Source organism: Cetorhinus maximus, chromosome 13 (assembly GCF_964194155.1).
Source record: "Cetorhinus maximus chromosome 13, sCetMax3.hap1.1, whole genome shotgun sequence".
Classification (NCBI taxonomy): domain Eukaryota; kingdom Metazoa; phylum Chordata; class Chondrichthyes; order Lamniformes; family Cetorhinidae; genus Cetorhinus; species Cetorhinus maximus.
The window spans coordinates 98,909,139-98,932,633 of NC_135891.1; the positions used below are offsets into that span (position 1 = coordinate 98,909,139).

At 41.3% G+C, this 23,495-nt stretch overlaps 1 protein-coding gene across 1 annotated transcript in view; it reads left to right on the top strand.

Moving 5' to 3' along the window:
* Positions 1-23,495, top strand: part of LOC144688872 (protein unc-13 homolog A-like) — a 425,192-nt gene that overhangs the window by 251,633 nt on the left and 150,064 nt on the right. The window contains exon 18 of the mRNA XM_078555875.1: positions 19,725-19,866. Within this exon, the coding sequence (XP_078412001.1) occupies positions 19,725-19,866 (142 nt within the window). The remainder of the gene's footprint in view (positions 1-19,724; positions 19,867-23,495) is intronic.

Here is a 23,495-nt window from a genome sequence, read left to right on the forward strand (position 1 = left end):
CGTCCCCTCCCCATGCACCCTCCGCGTCCCCTCCCCATGCACCCTCCGCGTCCCCTCCCCATGCACCCTCCGCGTCCCCTCCCCATGCACCCTCCGCGTCCCCTCCCCATGCACCCTCCGCATCCCCCCCAAGCACACTCTGCCCCCCACCCCCTTGTTTCCACTGTACAGAACTCATGAGCTATATAATAACATTGGAAAGTCTTTGAAATGCTCAGAAAGTTTGAAAAGACAGGCATCCATTCAAACACCTGTTGAAAAAAATTGCTCGTTTTAGAAGCTCATAACTGTCAATCAAACTCAGCTATTGAAACACCCATTGAAAAAAAGTCCCCCCTCTCAATTAATCTGTCAAAATAAACAAACAGCCATTCAAAAACCTCTTCAAAACATTTACTCCTATTAACTGATCGTAAAACTGTCAATCACACAATGTATACAGTCCCCTCCACAGCTGTGTCAACAATCCCTGCTTAGCTCCATTAGTGGGGTTTGGAACTCAACCATGCATTCATAATGGAATTACATTACACAACTGAATAAACAAGCCCACAGAGCTGAATACAATAAAGGCTTTGAAGTTGCCTGAATAGATGTCCAACCATCTGCTCTTTTTTTTTCAAAGGCTCAATGGAGTTCAGTCAAATAAGGCTAGCATCTGTTCAGTTTTCTTTCAAAGGTTCAACAGATCTCTGGACTTTAAATCAATGTAAAAAATCAAAGCCGCAATATCCAGTTGACCTATTTAAATCAGATTCTCAATGCTGTTGAATGCATGAGAGCACAATATCCATGGATAAATTACTGTAATGCATGTAAACATTTACACAATTCTGGTCACAGAATCTTTACAGTGCAGAAGGAGGCCATTTGGCCCATCAAGCCTGCACTGGCTCTCTGAAAGAGCATTCTACCTAGTCCCACTCCCCTGCCTTAACCCCATAACCCTGCACTTTCTTTCTTTTCCGATGGCAATCCAATTCCCTTTTGAATACCTTGATCGAACCTGCTTCCACCCACCTCTCAGGAAGGTTTGCTCCAGACTCCAGCCACCCTCTGGGTGAAAAAAAATTTCCGTGCATCACTTTTACTCCTTTTGCCAATTATTTTGAATCTGTGCCCTCTAGTTCTTGATGCTCCCTTGAGTGGGAACAATTTCTAACTATTTACCCTGTTCATACCCCTCAGGATCTTAAATACCTCTATGAAGTCTCCTCTCAGCCTTCTTTTCTCCAAGGAAAACAGGCCCAACCTTTCCAATCTATCCTCATAGCTACAGTGCTTTATACCTGGTATCATTCTTGTGAATCTCCTCTGTGCTTTCTTCAATGCCTTCACATCCTTCCTCAAGTATGGCACCCAGAGCTGGACACAGTACTCCAGACAAGGGCTAACTAATGTCTTATACAAGTTCAACATGACCTCCTTATGCTTGTACTCAATGCCCCTATCAATAAAGCCTAAGATACTACATGCTTTATTAACTGCTCTCTCAACGTGCCCTGTCATCTTCAATGACTTATGTACATATACACCTAGGTCCCTCTTTTCCTACACCTCCTTTAGAATTTATCCCTTTATTTTATACTGTCTCTCCATATTGTTCCTGCCAAAATGAATCACCTCACACTTCTCTATATTGAACTTCATTTGCCTCTTGTCTGCCCAATCCACCAACATGTCTGTGTCCTTTTGAAGTTCAAGACTATCCCCATCACAGTTGACAACATTTCCAATCTTCATATCACCTGTAAATTTTGAAATCATGCCCTGAGTACCACAGTCTAGGTCATTAATATATATCAGGAAGAGCAAGGGTCCCAACACTGACCCCTGGGGAATTCCACTACAGACCTTCCTCCAATCTGAAAAACAATCATTTATCACTACTGTTTCCTGTCACTCAGCCAATTTCTTATCCAACTACCTACTTTCCCTTTTATTCCATGAGCTAGAATTTTGCTCACAAGTCTGTTTGTGGCACTGTATCAAATGCCTTTTGAAAATCCATATACATCAACCGCAACCTTCTCCGTTGCCTCCTCAAAAAACTCCAAGTTAGTTAAAAATGATTTTCCCTTAATGAATCCATGCTTGTTTTCCTTAATTATCCTGCCACTTGTCTAAGTGATTATTGATTTTGTCCTGAAATATGGTTTCCAGAAGTCTCCCTACCACTGAAGGCAAACTGACTGGTCTGTATTTACAGGCTTTATTCTTACACCCCTTTTTGAACAAGGATGTAACATTCACCATTCTCTAGTCCTCTGGCACCACCTCTGTGTCTAAAGAAGACTAGAAGATTATCACTAGTGCCCCTGCAATTTCCATTTTCACTTCCTTCATTACCCTTGGATGCATCACATCCAGTCCTGGTACCCAACTATTTTAAATAAAGATAGCCTTTCGAACAACTCCTCCTTGTCAATTGGAAATTCTTCTAGTGTACCAGTTACCTCCCCTCTCACCTCGGCCTGGGTAGCATCTCCTTCCTTTGTAAAGACTGATGCAAAGTACTCATTTAATACCTCCGCTATTTCTCTTGCCTCCTCATGCAAGTCCCCTTTTTTACCTCTAATCAGCCCTACTCTATTTTTTACCACCCTTTTATTATTTATATACTTATAGAAGACCTTGGAATTCCCTTTTATGTTTAGCTGTTAGTCTCTTTTCATGCTCTCTCCTTGCTTTTCTTATTAGTTTCCTCACTTCCCCTCTGGTTCTTCTATATTCAACCTGATTCTCCATTGTAATTTCTAACCTTCACCTGTTGTATACACACTTCTTTTTCATCTTCACTTCTATCCCCCTCGTCATCCAGGGTGCTCTGGATTTATTTTTCCTACCTTTCCCCTTCAAGGGAATATACCTTGACATTGCCTGCAATATTTTTTCTTTGAAGGTGGCCCGTTGATCAGCCACCGTCTTTTCTGTGAACATTTGATTCCAACTCACTCGACTCGGATGCATTCTCATCCCATCGAAGTTGGCTTTCCCCCAATTAATTATCCCTGCTCTGGATTGCTCCTTGTCCTTTTCCATAACCAACCTAAACCTTATGATACAACAGTCACTGCCCCCTAAATACTGTCCCACTGATATTTGATCCACTTGGGCCAACTCGTTCCCCAGAACCAGGTCCAACAGTGCCTGCCCTCTCGTTGGACCGGAAACATACTGCTGCAGAAAATTATCTTGAATACATTCCAGGAACCCACACGAGGTCTTGTCCCTTTGCACTATTCCTATCCCAGTCTATATTTGGATAGCTGAAGTCCTCTGTTATAATTACTCTATAATTCTTGCACCTTCCTGTAATTGCTTCACAAATTTGTTTCTCTGCATCCCTTCCACTGGTTGGTGGTCTATATACTACACCAATTAATGTTATTGCACCTTTTTCATTCCTTACCTCTGGCCAGAGAGATTCCATCTTTGACCCCTCTGGAACATCTCTCCAGTACTGTAATACCTTCTTTAATCAATACTGCCATTCCCACCACCTTCCTTCCTTCCTTCCTCTCCTCTCCCAAACACGTACCCAGGAATATTTCATGCCCAGTCCTGCCCTCCTTTGAGCCAGTCTCTGTTATATCAATAGTATCATAATTCCATTTGTCAACCTGTGCCTGTAATTCACCAATCTTATTAACCACCCTCTATGCATTCACATACATGCACATTAGGCCTGATTTAGTCTTTTTTAATTTCCACCTTACTCTGACCCCCCTCTAATGACTTGCTACTGCCCACTCTAATTCTATCAAACTCTCCAAGTATTCTATTTATCTTGATACTATTCTCTGATATATCCTCCTTATCAGTTAATACTTCTCTCCTTGCCACTGCCAGTTTTTCTCCTCTCCACTCTGCATTTCCTCTCAGGTTCACATCCCCCTGCCAATCTAGTTTAAACCTTCCCCAACAGCACTAGCAAACCACCCCGTGAGGACATTAGTCCCAGTCCTGTTAAGGTGTAACCCGTCCTCCTTGTACAGGTCCCACCTGCCCCAGAGTTTAATGGTCGCTTAGCTTTTAAGGACAGAGCCCTATGATCAATCAGTGTATTGAAAACATACTTAAATCATCACACAGTATTCCACTATGACATTTGAAGTTGCAAGACCTTTCAAGCTTTCCTGTCAAAAGGTTCCTGGCTCCACAGCAGCCATCCCCCAAGATTCGTGAACTGACTTACCTGGTGTGGTTCGCACAGCTTTAGGAAACCCATCCATCTCAATGAAAATATCAACGTGAGGGAAAATTGCATTTGCAGCAGGTATTTAAATGGCGATACCAACTTCACTTTATGTGAGTGGCGGATCACAACCTGCCATGTTTCTCGCCCCAAGGAAAATGGCATTTGTCATGAATAGCCTGGTAAGTAGAAAATTGGGGGCCCCCCAGGCTCCAGCTAGGGCCTCCTAATGTGGATTCGCTCAGCATTGAGGGGGTAAAATCCGGCCCATGTTCCCTATTAACTTATTGGTGTCAAATGTCTTTTACAGATCTATTTTTATAACAGTTGCAATCAATTGCATATTTATAAGGTTACTTGTTGCAAAGTACAATGAGAGAAGCATTCAGATCCTGAATATTCAGATTCAGAATCCTTTTCACTTCTTTTCCTGGACTTGATATTTTTCATTTTCCTGGTCAGTACTTCCTGATTCATAATGGTTCTCAAATGAATTCTAAAATTGTAATTCTTATTAAGGCATTGATAATAACCAAGGGTCAATGCTCAATAGTTGCTGGAAATTAAATGCAGAATTGCTCTTGTGTCTATATTATTATGATACTTAATTTGCCTTTTTAGTCCTCCTACATAATGCAACCCAAATTGAAAAGTTCCAGTTGCCTTTAGCAGTATAACATTAGGTGAAGCAGCAATTAAACTTTAATTCACCTCAAGGAAATAGAGGACTAAACAGGAAATAATTTGGATATGTTACTAAAACTCATTATATTTTACTGCTTCTAAGCAGAGGAGGGTAATATTTTGTACATAATTATCATTAACATTTTAATAATTTAGTTTCAGAATTCTAGCATCTTAGCTTTAGCTGGATTCAACCTAACACATCCTAACTCACTTTTAGTATTATAGAATCACAATCTTTGCAACACTCAGGTTTGGTTAAATTGGGTGATATACATTGTAAGGTAGCACCGATATACTTCAAGCTTTATGTTATCTTTTGGGTTGTATAAATACGCATTACCTATTTCATGAGGTTGCAGTTAAGAAAAGTTGTCTTCCTCTATGGTGTGCCTTTTCCATAAAGGCTTTTAGGTATCTAGTGGATCAACACAACATTGGTAGGATTCTGATTAAAACAACACATTATCTGATGTTTCACATTTCTGCAGTTGCTCCACATCTGCACTCAATTTAAAGATAATGTGCTGTGGCTGATGGAATGATTTGTAATGATCCCAGGTCCCAACACTACTGACTGTGAAAGAAGAAGAAATCAGGTTTGCGGTGACTGAGCCCAGAAATGAGCACACAAGGGGAGTGCAAAATATTTATGCTACCATCTGATTTACAATCACACAGAGAGGCAGATGCGCTACCCATGCTGCATGCCTATTGGATATCACGTTTCTGAGGCTGCTTAAAGGCAGCCAGCACCTCTCAAAGGGGAGGTCTCATCTGGCTGAAGACAATGGGGAAATGTGTCAATGCAGAATGGCTACATCAGGCACTGAGTGGCCATTAAAGGTTGTCTTGGAGACCCTGGTGTAGGCAGTGGAGAGGAGGAGGAAGATTCTATTCCCCTTTGGGGGACAAAAAGATCTCCAGGCTGGACTATATTAGGAGACAATGGGCAGAGGTTACCGAGCATGTCTATGTGGGAGTTTAGTACCCAAGGTATGGCTGCAATTCCAGAAAAAGTTTATTGACCTCACTGGAGTTGCCAAGGTAAGAATTATGACTATCTGCTCAAACTCCAGCACCTTCAGTCTCACTTCTTGCAATCCTCACAACACTCTCCTCCCCTACTTCAGTTCACTCTCGTACAATCTGTGTACCATGATACACTACACCTCCCCTTCACACTTGCCTTTATTCCTATGCTCACTTTTTCCCGTCCGACACACTATTCAACCACGATAGACACATTGCACTGAATTTACCTGACTTCCTGATGCTGTCCCACCTCAGAGCGAGATTCCCAGGGGTGGGCTGCCATGGGAATCAGCAACCTGCTTCACTGAGACTGCCAGCTAATCAAGGCAATTAAGGCCCCACTTAAGGGCCATTTTCCCACGTTGATGGAACTTTCGCAGGGTCATACAGGCTCCCCGCACTGAGTTCCGGACCTTCTCGGGATGTCAGAGAGCCATTGCAGGCTGCTCTCAGTGCCCTGTGATGAAGCCACAAATCACAGCCAAAATCATTCTTGTGGAGCAGTTCCCTCTCTGTTATCTTCTGCCTCAGCAGCATCCACCTCTCAGTGAGGCTGCCAGCTGGCTAGTGAGGCCTCACATTGGTGGGAAAATTCAACCCATTGTTTTTAACAGAAAATGTCACTAGACTCTCACTAAGGCACTCCATTCATTCTTGCAAGAGAAAATCACCCACAACTCCAGAGTGCAGGCTGAGGAGGAAGAGCCTGCATGAGCACCTTGGCCCTGCCCCCCAACCCCTTGAAAAAAACACTCTGCCTTACATGGGTGGGGGAAATTTGTAGCTGTGGCAACTGGTAATGCACGGTTTCTTCAGACTCAACATATTGCTATCTCAACTTACACATTCTACATGAAAAGCTCAAGATGCTTTCATTAACCACTTCTGTCTCTCTTTCTGCCATCCCTTCACATCCCAAGCTAACCCTCGTCCCTCTATTTTGGGTACTTAAAATGTGGAAATCCATCTGCCAACCTTCTTCCTCAGTCTCACCATCAGCTCCAATATTGGCACTATGTGTACTTCAGCAGTTAGCTTAGAGGTTGAATGACTCAACACAAGTGTTCAGGAGCTGGAGATAAGACATGATTGCATAATAGCTCTGCTGAAGAGGGCTCTAATGCTTACTTTGAGGGTCCAGGCTACTGAAGAAGTTACATACTAAGACATGCTTGGTGCACTGATGTCCTGCCAGCAAGCTTGGCACATAGTGTTACAAAGCATGAAGGAGCCCAGCTCCAATATGTCTTGAGGCTCTGTACAAAGCACGGAGAGCATTCTGTCCAACAGTCAATGAGTGGTCAGTCCCATTAACAACATAGTGCCTCCTTCCCTCCCATATCATTGGAACCTCTCCAGACAGCTTCACAGCTGCCATGCAAGCTCAGAATGTTGTCATGTTGGCTATGGAAGCCACTATTGATGGGAACTTGCAGAGCATCATGTTATTTCTGTGGTCTAGGATCCATAGGATAGATATTTGCTGTCATCTCTCAGGGTGCCTATACCTGCTCGCCCACCACCCACTCCACCTGTGCCCTTGTTGGTGGCACATCACCAGCTGAGCAAGACTCCCAATACATGACAAGATACCACAGTCTGCAGTCGAGCCCTCAAGACTCAGAGCTGCTCAAGATCATCTTCCACCTACATTTGAAGTGTCCTCAATTGAAATTCAGCAACCTTTCACCTCCCAAGCTGTAGCCACTGGGAAAATATTTTTTGTAGGAGCACTAAGATAGGAAAATTAGCCCACTGTGGGTGTACCTGCACCACATTGTTATGACATGGCAGATGATACATGCCAGATGGACCAAATCCATGAGGAAAACTTGGTCGCGCTATCACAACGGTTTTGCAATTTGTATTTATTATGAGATGTGTGCACTGAATTCAGAAGTAATAAGTCCACCAAGATCTTTAGAAATTTAAAAAATTAAATTAAAATATTTATTAATAAAATAAAATAAGTCAAGCACATACATAAGACTACAAATTACTATTATAATAACTCCCAAAATTCCTAATTAACCTGACCCTCAGTTACACTCCCTTTAAGGCAACAGCCCAAAAACAGATTTTAGATTTAAAACAAACTCAGCAAGTTAACACAATACCCTGGACAGTGGAATTCCAAATGGCTTTTCTCCAACTTCAGTTTAGTTAGACAGCAGACTAATGTACAAATTCTGGAGGCTTTGTTAAGGCTATTTCACACACACTTGTTAGATCTTACATGGCCTTCTGACACATAACCTTTCATTCTCCTTTATATATGTTTCTCTTTTTAATATGTAAATTCTATTGTTTGAAACTGTATCTCCCTCATAATATAAAAACTTTCATGTTGCCACTAAATATTGTCAGTAACCTTTGGGAACAATAAACAAATTGCTTATCTGGCTAGTTATAAACAGACTAAGATCCCTTTGAAGTCCAAATATCCCTTAATTTATTCAAAAATGCAAAGTCCCTTCACACCTTACATGCTAAACCAGCATCCATATTTACTCATTAGCATGTCAAGCACTTAGCTTCTTTGGATTATTTAAAGTTTGCAGTCTGCTTGACTACAAAAATATAATTAAATCACACACAGATCCAACTATACTTACCCCCATAAACCTAGTTCACAATAAACCAGAAAAGTATTACAAAAAAAATGTTAGTTTCATGACAACATGGGCTACAGCAGTTCAAGAAGGCAGCTCACCACCACCTTCTCAAGGGCAATTAGGGATGGGCAATAAATGCTGGCCTAGCCAGTGACTCCCACTTCCTGTGAAAGAATAAAAAAACACAAGATAGGCACTAAGGGCTTGCACAAAGGCGATTCATGTGTTTTTTTTTGTTAATACTGACATATTATTCTTTAAGTACTGCATGATTCCTCTAAGTAACACTGATGAAAGGTTCTTGCTTTGATTAGCACTCAGCGAGTTCAGCAGGTAGCAACTCATGCACTGAGCCATAGCAAAATCGAAAATGTGAACTGCAAGAAACCCAGGACCCTAATTTAGGGAATGTATTCAGCTCCTTAAATAATCCAGATATGTACCTCTGACTCCAATGCAGTTGCTCATATCAATGCGGCGGGGAGCACTTTCAGCTCATTAGTGTGTGCTTCATGCCCATCAAATTGTAAGCTTGAAGGCCATTTAGCATCTGATTAGCAGGCGTTTCTTAACAAATTGCTAGGCCATTCTTTTCTGTGCAGGGTTCAAATTGAGTTTATGTACCAACTTCTCTTAACTTTTCTAGATGATTTTGAAACTATAACTGTTGAATCACATTTGCAATATCTTCTCCTACGTGACAGCACCTCATCTGTGATTTGTGCTGGAAGGTTTCCTTTAGCTCCTTGACCTGAATTTGATTTGGCTGCAAGGATTGCTTACAGTATGTCTCTAGTTGGTACCTTTTAAAGATCATATAAGGACCTTCCTAAGATGTTCATAGTCAAAACAAAAATAGCCAATTTGACCTTTGCTAAGAGCACTCGAATATGTTTTAGAAATGCTATACTTAAGCTAGACAAATAGAATTGTGAAATGTATTTCCACAAGCTTACCTTTCCCCTTCAAGGCAACAAATTCAAGACTTCACTTTTCCCAAGAAGTGTTTTAGCAAACTCTGGTGTGACTATTTCAATCTTTAGTCCCAGTAACCCCTATCAATCTTCAGGCCCAGTACGAATACAGTTATATTATTTGCTTTTGAACAATGAAACCCGTTGTTGCAATAAACTTTACGCTGTAGAAAATGATCCTATGTAGGCTCCTTTGCATTGTGAATACTAGCTTGATACTAATACTTGCTTTAGAACCAACTGAGCACTGACCTATACTGCTGACTATGTAATGTGCTGTGTTTGAGCAAGGCAAAACTGGTCTCACTTCGTGTGATGTTGAGACTACCTAGTCAAATTAGTGACTTTGAAATACAATTGCAATACTGATTCTGAAGTGGTGTGGAATGAAAGAAAGTTGGATTGAGTCACTAACTGCAATATACACGGGCCCATAATTCAATAAATTAATAAAGAAATGACAAATGTGTTTGGCCAGCTGTTACAAAAATACTGGCAGTGCCTGCAAACATTATGTTGAGGCAGTTCCATTGTAGTAGTTACAATAAATGTGACATTTCAACTTCAATTAATTGGCCAATTCCATAATCATAAAAGTCGATAGAGCAATTTTATAAACATAAAAGGCACGTCACTGCTTATTTAATAATTCAGGATCTGTGAATTTTTTCATGGCTATAATCTCTGTTGAGGGTTGATAACATTAAAACTGTCTCAGTATTACCTTATAGGTCAAACAAAGGTTATAATTGTGGTTTTGAAATGGTTATATTTTACAATATTACAATGCAAAGAAAGATCTGTAATATTTTCTTCATAGGGCTAAATAAAGTAAAAGATAAAAGCTTAAAATAACTCCAATCCCACATAATTTTGAAATATTTAATATAGTATAAATTCAGTTTCATCATTTTATATCTTCTTCACAGTCAAAACATATTTTGATGTAATCTCTACATATAGGTGTGTGTGTGTATATATATGTGTGTGTGTGTATGTATATATATATATATATAATTATATACATATGTGTATATATATTATATACACATACACACACAATTCTTCCATTGAATTGGCAGCACACTTTAGGAAAGTATGAAATGAAGCCAGAAGTTAAAATGTGTTCAATGAGAATGGGGTTGGATGCCCAATTTGCACTCTGCCTGATTTTTGGCTCCATTGAGTTCATTGGAATGTAAACTGAGCAATTGACCAGAAAGGATCAGGGGTACAATTGGGGCCATAACATCCCAAATTTAGGCAGGGCAGTTCTAATTAGAAAATTATTATGTATAGACCTGTAAAGTAGCTGTTTGTGTACTATACATAATCACCTATGATGCCCAATACAGTGTGATTTTTATCACAGGATAAAAATGGTGCAAATTCTTAAAGTGGCAACTTGAAGTAGAAAATTGAGAACATCTAGCCTGACTGTCTGGAATGAAAGGATTTTCTCACCAATGTACGTTAACATTGAATTAGAATGATGGATTTAATTTGGAAATTGAGATTGTAGTTTTTTTTGTGGTATTTAAAGTATTCAGTAATTACTTTCCATCCTTTGTTTTCTTTTTATTTGATTTATATACTTAATCTAATTAAATGCTTCACCTTGCTTCTTCCCCAACTTTGAATATTTCACCATAAATGCTTGATTCCTTCTGTTCATACATTGGAGCCTTCCACGTATAGTTATTTTTCTATGGCAATGTTTTCTTTTGATACCTTCAATAATTATTCCTAACCTTTTAATGGACTTTCTCTATAAAACATGTCAAATCCCTGGTAGAAGTTGCTTTTAACTCAGTTAATATAGCTACAATTTTTTAAGACTTTAGGAATTGACCTTCCTGCAGTATGGTGGCCAACAAGTCCCCTTCACAATCCAGTAGTAATTAACCATAACATACTAAATTACTTGAAACTTTGACTTCCAAATTTGATCAAAACTATAGTTGTGGGATATGCCTGACTCATTAGTTTTTTAAGGATGCGTTAATACTGCAGTTGTAGTGTTGTTACAACGCTGTTTCCATTTCACAGAAGTGGGAAACCCATCTAGAGTATATCATCTCTCACTGCTTGGATTTAATAACATGTGGGGTATACCTCCAGAGCGATATGAAACCAGGTTCGCAAAGTGCTCAGAACATCAGAAGGACTTGTTGGGCAACTTATCAACTCACTCAGAGCTTATTTAAGTGCATTGAGATTGTGGACACATCTGCTCCCTTATCTGCGCTCTGTCCTTGATCTGACCATCTGATTCACAGCCAGGCAGTATAAATAAGACCCTACCAACTGTGAATGGACACTATAGAAACTGAAGTGAGTTCTGTGGCTATAATATTGCTGCATTGTTTGATCTTATTCAAGATGCTGGAATAGAAATTCCACCTGAAACTGGTGGATTGGCATTAGATTTTTTCTTTTTTAGAGATGATATTGACAATGGAATATTATGACTTAGAAAGAATCTGATAACAAAATTATTTAGTAAATGAAATTTAAAAGAAAAAACCTACTCTTATACGTGCGGTGTATACAATGGCCAAAAATGTCAAATCAAAAGCAAATGTGACAGGCCTTAAAGTTCTATTTTAATGAGATTGTCTTTGGGAAAAAATGAACTGAACAGAAGCTGATTGAGGGTGGTAGTGGCATTATGTGGGATGCAATTATGTGCAGTTGACTAACTGCTGTTTCCAGTGTGTGGGAGTTCTAGGGTTTATTTAAATGAATATTGGAACATTGTCAGACTGCTGATAAATATCTTAGTTTGGAGAAGTGCGTGGGAACTGACTAGCTCTAAGAGGCTACCCCCTTATCCTGTGCATATACTTCTCAGCCTCAGCACAAAGCCATTCGGTATGGAGGCTTGGTTCAGGTTTTCCTTTGAGCTACCGTGGCTATAAAAAAAATGAGATAGAATTCTATCATTAATAAAATACTGACATTGCTGAGACGATTGACATGTGCCTTAAGGAATTGCTAGAGCACTGATGTATGGATTATTATTACAGACACAGCAAAGAATATTGCATGAGAAAAATACTGGATGAGTTTTCTGTGTCATGTATGAATATAAGATTATTTCTTGTTATGTGAGCGGGAGCTGGCTGCTAGAGGTGTCATAACTGAAACATTTCTTTTAACAGTTCAAATAAACATGTTTTATATATCAAACAGATAAATTAGAACCAAATTATGCAGTAAGGAGTATAAACTTGGAATAATTAAGCATTAAGCAGGATGCAATAGGAATAAGTTGGACATTTAAAAAGCTAGAATAGAAGTAATTATATGTTAAAAAGGGTATTAAAATGCATATACATTTATAAAAAAAAAGAATATATATGTATATAAAATATTCATAAAGCTTTAGGCATTTTTATATTCATCAATGTTGAGTAGAGATTTTGGTGCACTCTCTGTACCATTACAAATACACCACACACATTCTTGGTACCTTGATATCTTGCAGCCCTGGCCTCTCATTTCTCAAGCATACTTCTTCTGAGCCAGTCTTTCTTTTACTGCTGTTTTTCACTTCCTCCAGCCCCAGCAATCTAGTTTCTCCTAATCTTTATTTTACTTTCCCAAGTAATGATTTTAAGATGCAGATTTACTGCTGCTTTTGTTTCAATTCAGCTTCACAAGGGTGGAAAGTGACAGTGTAACTACAGTGTGGTATCAAACATTGTATATAAAATGCTCAGTGGGGAAGAGAACTTGGACTTCCTACATATTTATAGACTTAGAGAGATTTTAAACATTCGTGAGAATGCAGACGTGGAAATAGGTGGGAAAAGAAAAATCTGTATAAATTATTGGGAAAAAAAAGAAAAAAAGGAGGGATCGGAAAGGGGGTGAGGATGGAGGAGAGAGTTCATGATCTAAAATTGTTGAACACAATATTCATTCCGGAAGGCTGTAAAGTGCCTAGTTGGAAGATGAGGTGCTGTTCCTCCAGTTTGCGTTGAGCTTCACTGGAACAATGCAGCAGGCCAAGGACGGACATGTGGGCATGAGAGCAGGGTGGTGTGTTGAAATGGCAAGCGACAGGGAGGTCTGGGTCATGCTTTCGGTTTGTCCGATTTGCACTTCATCTTCCAACTCGGTACTTTACAGCCTTCCGGAATGAATATTGAGTTCAACAATTTTAGATCATGAACTCTCTCCTCCATCCCCACCCCCTTTCCGATCCCCCCCACCCCCCTTTTTCTTTTTTTTTCCAATAATTTATACAGATTTTTCTTTTCCCGCCTATTTCCATTATTTTTAAATGTATTTCCATCCATTGTTTTATCTTTGCCTTTTAGCCTATGTTGATTCCTTCACCCCACCCCACCCCCACTAGGGCTATCTGTACCTTGCTTGTCCTGCTTTCTACCCTTAATTAGCACATTCCTTAGATAATATCACCACCTTCAACACCTCTTTGTCCCTTTGTCTGTGACATCTTTTGGTTATCTCCACCTATCACTGGCCCTCTATCCAGCTCTATCTGTCCCACACCTCCCCAGCACCCCCCCCCCCACACCCCGCCTTAAACCAGCTTATATTTCACCTCTCTTCTATTTTTACTTAGTTCCGTTGAAGAGTCATACGGACTCGAAACGTTAACTGTGTTCCTCTCCGCAGATGCTGTCAGACCTGCTGAGTTTTTCCAGGTATTTTTATTTTTGTTTTGGATTTCCAGCATCCACAGTTTTTTGCTTTTATCTAAGTATTTAAGCTCTCTTCTGGTCTTGAGAGCTTGATCAGTAGCCAAGCACCATCAATCTTATGCTGCCAAGTTGGATTGATTCAGTAGCTTCCAGTAACTGCTTGCATGTTCCGATTACAATTTTGATCCAAAACAGAGGTCAAAGTTTCAAGTTACTTAGCCTGCTATGGTTGAAGTTTTTAATGATGTTAATTATTATATAAGTTCTTTCATGCTTCGTTTGTAAATAATCTAGTTGTTTCTTTTGGGTTGACAGAAAATTGTCACTCATAAGGTGCATAGTATTTCAGTTAAATATATGACTTCAGTTACTCCATAGGACTATGTCAGATGTGGGAAATCCAGGTACATCATACCTTGGGAATTTCTACACTCCATTCAGGTTGTCAATTCCTTAACAATATCTAGGTAACTCCCATCCCACCAAGTGGGACAGCTGCCTTGAAACATTTGCTACAGAAACCTTGATTGCTACAGGAAGGTTCTGAGGAGCGTTTACTGGCTGGCAGACCAGCCGTCTGCCCCTCACTTGGGAGGAAGTGCCGCCTTGGAGAGCTGCCAGACGTCTAATTGGCTGACAGCTCTGTAATCCCAACAGTGCTACTGGGAGCAGTGGCCATTGTCGGGACTACAAGCAGTCCCACCAGTCTAAGTGCCAGAGCTCACAGTACCATGTAGGTTTGAGGGTCTCGTGCCAGGGACAGGGTGGAAGGCCTGGGGAGCAAGGTGAGGGGAGTAGAGATGGATCAGTCACAATTACCTCTAATTAAAAACTGGGAAGGCCAAACCCATTGGACTGGATTTTACAATCCTCCACTGATGGGTTTGAAGACCGAGGGGTCGGGGGGGAGGTATGTAAAACCCTGCAGGTAATTCCTCTGGTATGAGTCATGGCTGGTCAGGCATGTCAGGGTAAAGCCATTGTCCATTTACAAAAAAAAAGTAATTTTATAAAGTAGCTAGGTTGATGTAGATATATATTTTCCTCCTTGTCTTCTGTACCAGACAATGGTACCATAAATAAAACTACAAATAAAAGGCTTGGAACTGTGAAAAGTTTAAATAATGCTCTGTCATGTATTCTCCAAACAATTATTGTAGGAGTTATGTCTGATTGTTGCAACCCCTGGCCATGCTGAGGTGAAAAATTAGAGTTTGTTGTGCATTATTGAGCAATTAGGTTAGCTATGGGTGCTTCAGCGATGCTTTGCATTTTTAATTAAATTGGCAGCACAAGAAGTTGCAACTGCAGGAAATCAAGATGATGGCAGATTTACATAGGCAGTAAGTTCACCACAGAGTCATTACTCATTAGGAATTGCTTGCTGGTATTGCTGGTAGTCAGCACTAAAGATCTTCTAATAAAAGAGCTTGAGTGGTTGCAGAACATTCTGAATAAGGTTATCAATATGAATGATTGACTAAATTGAAGGGTAGAATAATACATGGCAAAAACGGGCCTTTGCCGTGCCTGTGCCATTGTATTATCATGTACAATGATATCGGGTCGTGTTTAGGTGTGATGGCATTAGGAACATGATAATATGGTAAAAGCAAAATACTGCGGATGCTGGAAATCTGAAACAAAAATACCTGGAAAAACTCAGCAGGTCTGACAGCATCTGCGGAGAGGAACACAGTTGACGTTTCGAGTCCGTATGACTCTTCATCAGAACTAAGGAAATAGAGAAATGAGGTGAAATATAAGCTGGTAGAGGGGGATGGGACAGGCAGAGCTGGATAGAGGGCCAGTGATAGGTGGAGGCAAAGAAGAGATTGCCAAAGATGTCATAGACAAAAGGACAAAGGGATGTTGACAATGGTGATATTATCTAAGGAATGTGCTAATGGGGACATTAAGGGTAGCAAGCAGGACAAGCTAGTGGCAGATGGCCCTAGTGGGGGTGGGGTGTGGGGGAAGGGATCGAAATGGCCTAAAAGGTGGAGATAAAACAATAGATCGAAATAAATTTAAAAATAGGTGGGAAAAGAAAAGGTTTTTTTTAAATTATAAATTATTGGAAAATACGGTAGGCGGGCGGGCCTGGAAATTGGAGCCCGCCCACCTTATTCAAATTCATTTAAATTATTTAAGCTTGTTAATATCCCAGTTGACTGGAAGAACACGTGTTGGGAGCAATAAAACACTGAGCGTCTGAATTACACCAGGTGGGAGGGATCTCATTTTTTACGTAAAAATTGTAAGGCAGGGTTAAAAGTCACCAGCTGGGTCATTAGTTTGACCTCGGCAGTTCAGGGTGATGTCAGTGCTGCCGGTATTTGATCTTGTAAGCTGTTTCCAGGGGATACATTTGCTGTTTGGAGGCCTCATTTTTCCTGCAGAACGATGAATTTAGACCCTCAACTGTACCTCAGCCTTCTTGGCAGCGAAATCATGGGAATAGTGGACTCTGTGGAAGACACATCCTTCAGTGAGGAGGAGGGGATTGAGAGGGACAGGAAGAAGGTGAGGTTCAGGATGCATTGGTAGTGCTTGAGGGTGGCAGGCCTGCACCTGTGCAAGAAGCTGATGCAGGCATAATGCTGCAAGAATGGCATAATGCTGCAAGAACGGAGGTGCAGAAGGACCTATGCTGCCAATTGAGCATATTCATAGAGAATGAGCTGCCTCCAGATGTCAGAGACACAATGCCAGAGGAGACTCAGGCTTCCAAAACCACAGTGGCCTCTCATTGTGAGTGTAATGGGGCTAAGATCTCACACTATATTTTAATAAAATATATATACACCTTAATGGCTATTTTCTAAAATTATAAAATGGACAATGACCTTTTAAATGACTGAAGCTATACCTAGCTGTGACCCTAAACAAAAGAACTATCAGGATGGTATCATAGCAACTTGCGCTTTAATATCCCTGAAGAGACATTAACAACCCCTGTGGACTGCAGAGACCAAATTCAAAGGGAATTACACAATGGCCATCTCCATTTCATAAGCCAAGCCTGGCCACTTGGAGCTGAGCCAACTATTAGGACAAAGGACCCTGCAACCTTCCTTTCAAATTCTCACTGGTTAGAACATTAACAATCTCAGAAACCCAGACAAAAGGAATATACACCCTTTGTCAAAGCTGAAGTAGAGAGGTGGGAGTCATGTGACATGGCTCCCCTCCTCCCCAAAGCTGGGAGAACCATTAGTCTTCCATCTTCCATCTACCAAGCAACAGCTCAGAAAAGGGACTCTGTCCAGCTTTGAATGCCTGGCCCCCATCGACATTGTTTCTACTGGAACTTCTAACCTTCTATGCCATTGCCTATATGACTAATTCACCTCTGCATGCCTATCTCATCGTAGAAGTCATCCCTACTGGAGAAGTGAGTTATCCAGCATCAATTTTCAACCTGCTGACCTCTGTGAAGGAATACCTCATGGGACTTTGATTCTGGGCTCTGTACTCATGTGAAACAATAATTCTTTATTCTGTGGTCTTTGCCCTGTAATCCCTCCTCAAGTCTAAGGCCTCCCTCCCACACCCCCACCCCTCAACCTGGTACCACAGCCACAGAGACATTGGAGCCACGAACCGTGACATTGGTGCTTAATGCTGCCTTGGACTTCAGAGGTACTCACAAGGCTCCAGCATTTTCCAGCCTTCCCTGTACATTCCTTGCACGATAATACACATAGTGAGGACTTGCTCACCTTTGCCAATCTCAAGAGGTCATTTAGCTTCTTCCTGCATTGCCTCCAGTTTCGAGGCATGACCCCCACGCTGGTGACTTCTGCGGCCACCTCCTCCCAGGCTGGTCGGGTTATAGAGGGAGGTCTCCTCTTCCCGTCGGGCGGCATAAGCATCTCACGCCTGGTGGACACAGTCTGGAGGAGCGCACAGAGGGTTTCACGGGGCAGTTCTGGCCCTTCTTCCCTGCCTCACCTTTCGCGACCTTGTCTCACCTATCTGTGGAGGAAAAGATGCTAGAACCGAACAGCAGCTTAATTTTCAGATCTTAACACCGTGTGCATGATCAGATTCAATGCCATCTGTGTTCACTGGCAGCAACTCGTAACTCAAAGCCTCTGCAGAATTTGACATACTTTTCAGGATACTAACACTTACCTCAAACAATGCCTGATAATCTTGCAGAAAACAAACACTTCTTTTGGCTTTGAACTTAACAAAATCACACGACACTGCCTCCTTTCAGGTCATGGCCAATAATTACGACCGCTGTACAGCCCGCCCTCCAGATTGGATTGGACGAGCGAGCGAGAATCCACCGCTGTCGTGGGTTTAAAACATGCCCTGCAGCCATTAATTGGCTTATTGCCTTTTTATACAGTGTGCAGCAGGGGCGGAGTCGGAAATCCACCCACTTCTAGGTGTGGGTCCCACCTACTGAAATGCAACAACATATTATTCAGCCCCATGTTTCAGTAATATTATCACTCATTTGCCATTTAGGGTGTAGCAGAAAATCCTCAATCAGGCAGTGTGAGATTTTCATGCAGAACACCAAGGTTGCATAATTATATGACATTTTATTCCCAATTATCTACCTTTAGAATGGAGCTCGGCATATTCCTTGAGTGTTAGGAGGTGGAATGCTTCCAAGCTAGAGAAATCCTTTGTGTTGGTGAGCAAGAAATCCAGTTTTTCGTATGATTAACTGGGCTGAAGGTTTCAACCACTTTAATTCTGCATTCATTTGAGAGCCTTTGCTTTTTGTCATTTTCTTGCAAAGTATCCAGAAGCTCTATCTTTAGGAACATTTATTGTGGCACTTTAGAGGCTCATTCAATGGTGTGGAAAATCTGTGGTTGACACTCCACACTCAATATCATGAAAGGGACTATTATGTTTACTCAAAATGCCTAAACATGGTCAACCAGAATAGACTTTATTTCGGTGCTTCAGTGGAGGTGATGTATTTGTAATAATATGGTTGAGACAAACTGGGCATATTGCTTAGGGGCAATCTGGCTTGACATTGAGTTTTATTTCTCATGTGCATTTGATTCATGTAGAAAACTAAGGTTTTACTGAATGTTGCTTCTTGCACTGCTTCTTAAATCAAGGCCATCGTTTCTGAAAAAAATAACCCTCCTCTCTCTTTTGAGATGCTAGTCAACCTCTTGTGAATTTCCAGAATTTTCTGTTTCTATTTGTTTTCCAGTAGTTTTATCTCAATTTCCCATGGTACCATAAGACATAGGAGCAGAAATTAGGCCATTCGGCCCATCGAGTCTGCTCCACCATTCAATCATGGCTGATAAGTTTCTCAACCCCATTCTCCCGCCTTCTCCCTGTAACCTTTGATCCCCTTACCAATCAAGAACCTATCTATCTCGGTCTTAAATACACTTCTGGAAACATCTGGAAAATCTTTTGAGAGTTGATTTAAAAATGTATTGCTGCAAAAAAAAATCACTGAAATTATTTATCAGAATAAATATTGACACTTTGGAATGTTCCTTTGAATACTAATTTGATAATTAGAATCAATCTTTGATATCTACAGTGGTGTGTGCCCAAGGTCTGCAAGCCAAAGATAAAACGGGTTCCAGTGATCCTTATGTCACAGTTCAAGTTGGGAAGACTAAAAAACGTACCAAAACCATCTATGGGAACCTTAACCCAATCTGGGAGGAAAACTTCAATTTGTAAGTCACTTTGTATTACAAATATGCATTTTACTTTCCTATTTGTTATAATATATGTAAATATACCATCCAAAACAGATAGGCTTCTTCCTCCAGCCACTTACAGAAAACTGTAGAAACTGACACTGGCACATGAAAATACAAAATTTTGCAATCTATTGTTGCTACCTAACTTGGTGAGCACATCTCCGATTGCTATGTTCAAATCTCTTCATTTTAGTTTCTAGTGTGTCCTGGTCAAAGGTACCTATGACCTACCACATGTAGTACATTATTCGTTATCTGTTCTGATATCTCTTCAGTATTCAATGCAATTAATGGCCAGAATCTCTCATCTTTAGGACACCTCTGTGGTACTTTCTTTACATGATTCAATTTCTACCAATTTTTACAAGGCGAACCAACCTGCAATGATTTGCCCTTCGACCCCTCCTATTTATTTATGCTGCCCCTCAATGATATTATGCATCATATTGATACATATTATCTCCTCTCCACAAACATTTTTGCTTCCATGATTTTGGCTGTTGTATCTGATTGCCTGAAGTTGTGGACCAACCAAAGATTTTGTAACTCAATGCTAGCAAGATCAAAACCACCCTGTTTGCTTGCTGCCTGAAATTTCTGACCCAAATCCTCAATTCATTCTTGGTGCCTGTAAGGGCTCAACTTGGTAGCGTACAACCTCAATGTCCTGTTGGACCTGGAACTTCAAGCCACACATGCAGCACATTACCAAGACACCTCTGAAATGTTATCCATTTCCCTCCTGATCATTGGAGCCCTTATTTTCAGGCCTTTGTGCCCTCCAGGCACTTATTTTCCACTGCCATCCTTCACAGATTCCCAAGTTCCCTCCTACTGTTATTCTGTTACATACATACTATCCTATAAATATATCTTCTCAAAAATTACCTCTATCGCGCTGACATTATTTGGCTCAATATCCTCTGCATATCTATTAATCCTTCTATGACTTTCTTCTCTCTACAATGTTATGACCACGTGAGAAGGGGTGAAATGGATCCCCTATTCTCCCACTCCAGGTTTGACTGTAACAGGGGTTTTTTTTTTTGAGAATTGAGAGAGGATGTGCTTTGCCAATTAAGCAAGAGCCCCACTATTTATACTTTGAGGTTGTAAAGAATTATTCGGACAGGTTTTCTTAGGTTAAACGAAGAACAAGATAAGATTTTTGAAACTATTGCCTGACCAAAAAAAAAAGAAAAATGCAACCATTCATACAGTCACACACATTTGTTTGGGCCCACACACATCAGTACAGATGGCAGAGGCTTATAGGATTTTTTACAGTTTGTGAAATATAAAACAGAGGAGTATACGACTAGCTGTTCCTTGGCTGCTCTCAATGCAGTGGTTCCACATTGTGGCCGTTTTGTTCAGCTATCTTCCTGGGTGTGGTTGTTTGGAGCAGATTTCCATGTTTTTCCCTAAAAGATCGTGGTTTGCAGTCAGTTTCTCTTCTCGAAATGGTTACTTTGCAAACCGGACACAGCACTTCTAAGAGAGAGACAGAGATGACACATCGCTTCAGTCAGCCAGTTCAGTACATTGTCTTTTTTTCTTTCTCTCCTGCTGGGTAAGGGGTCCTTAAAGTCCTTCACTGGGTGTATATAATGGAGAAATTTTATTAGTTTATGTCTGCTGCAGTTATTGTTTCAGAACAGATAATTGCATTTTGACATCACGTCTCAGAAACGTTTGCAAAGTCTCCAGGTGGTGTGAATCGACAGGGGATGGAGTCTTTCACACTCCTCAGGGGATGAGTGCCTGTCTTCATCCCGCTTGGCGGAATGTGAAATTGTGTGTATTGCAGCAGTCTGGGCATTTTTGTCATTCTCTGCAGAGGGTCCCAGTTTTTTTTTTAACTCCAGCCAGAAAAAGAAAAAAAATTAGCAACTGTATCTTCAAAAAACACATCCTTGTAACAACAACCACAGCCTGCTAAAGCACTACGTCCCAGCTTTCATCCTCCACTCTCCGAAATTCAGTCTGTCTTGTTTCATTCCCTTCCCACTTGAAAAGCCTTCTCAAAACCTACCCTTCAGTTCTACTTCAGGTTACCTAACCTAATCTATTCTATCCTTGCTTTGGTCTAATCCTAAACTATGAAACCCTTTGGGACATTATGTATGATGTGGATGATTACAACTACTTACATTTATGAGGAGTGGTAAAACATCCCAAAGTGCTTCATTGGAGCTTAGACTTACAAAAATTTACACCAAACCAAGGGAGATATTAGGATGGGGAGATAAAAACTCAGACAAAGAGCTAGGTACCATTTTAAACAAGTAGCATGGGGCTGAGGTGCTCAGGGAGAGGGTTTCAGGGCTTCGGAATGAGTTGTCTGAAGGCACTTTCAGTTGTGGGCTGGATGTTACAGAGATAGGGAGGGGCTGATCAAGGCAACTGAGGTAGAGAGGAGCAAGTCAATGGAGGGATTTGAACAGAGGATGAGAATTTTAAATTGAGGTGCTGGTGGACAGGAGCCAGTGTGGGCCAACGAGCACATGCAGGCAATGAATGAATGGGACTTGGTAAGGGCAGCTGAGTTTTGGATGAGCTCAAGTTTATTGAGGGTGGAAGATGGGAGCTGGCAAGGGAGCATTGGAATTAACTAAAACAAAACCTTTTGGCTTTAACTGAAAAAAATATTTTAAACATTTAGGGTGGAACTGTCCCAGAAATCAGCAAAGTTCGATATTGGGAGGGGGAATTGGCGTAACCTGCTGATGGGATTGGCAGTTTTTTGCGTCGTATTGTGCACCACTTTGTTTAATAAGTTGAGAGGCACGGGTTTTATATTGGATCGCTGGCGGGCGGCCTCCGATTCCCCCACCCCAATGTGACCTGAGGCCTTGTGTAAACCAGGCGCCATATTTAAAGGCCGCCCCTGCACAGGACTTACACTCTTCAAGGGTGTGAAGCTGCTGGGAACTGATGGCTGCCAAAGGGAGGAAACATGCTGCCCCAAATTTAGCGATGCCTCCCTGGATGCAGTGGAGGCCCACCACAATGTCCTCTATTCCCACTCTGGGTGAAGAACCTCATCCAAGGTGTCAAATCCAGCATGGGAGGTGGTGGCAGCTGTGGTCAGCGCCAATGCCCTCTAAAAGAGGACCGCCACCCAGTGCCGAAAGAGGATGAATGATCTCCTCCATTCTGCGAGGGTAAGTCACTCTCAACTCCCACAATCACAAACCCATCGCACATCTACAGGGATCTCACTCAGTGCCAGCTCAAGGGACATCACCTTTCACTCTCTCACACACACCTTCATCTGCCATGTGGATTGTGTCCTCATCCCATCCATGGCACCAATCAACACCCACACATGCACCAGGCATCCTTCTCATCTGGCTTGGCAGGTGTCCTGCTTACACTCTCTCCACCTGTATTCATGCAGGACAAGTTGGCTCACAACAAAAGGGAGAGGTCGCAAACAGTTGGAGGAACGCGCGACATCAAAGTTCATACTGACTTCGAAAATAGAGCCATCCAGCTGGCTGGCGATGATGTGGACCATTCCTGTGCTGACAGTGAGGTCGGCGGTGTTCAACCAAATGAGGATCTAGCAGTGCAACATCCATCAGACAGCCATGCTG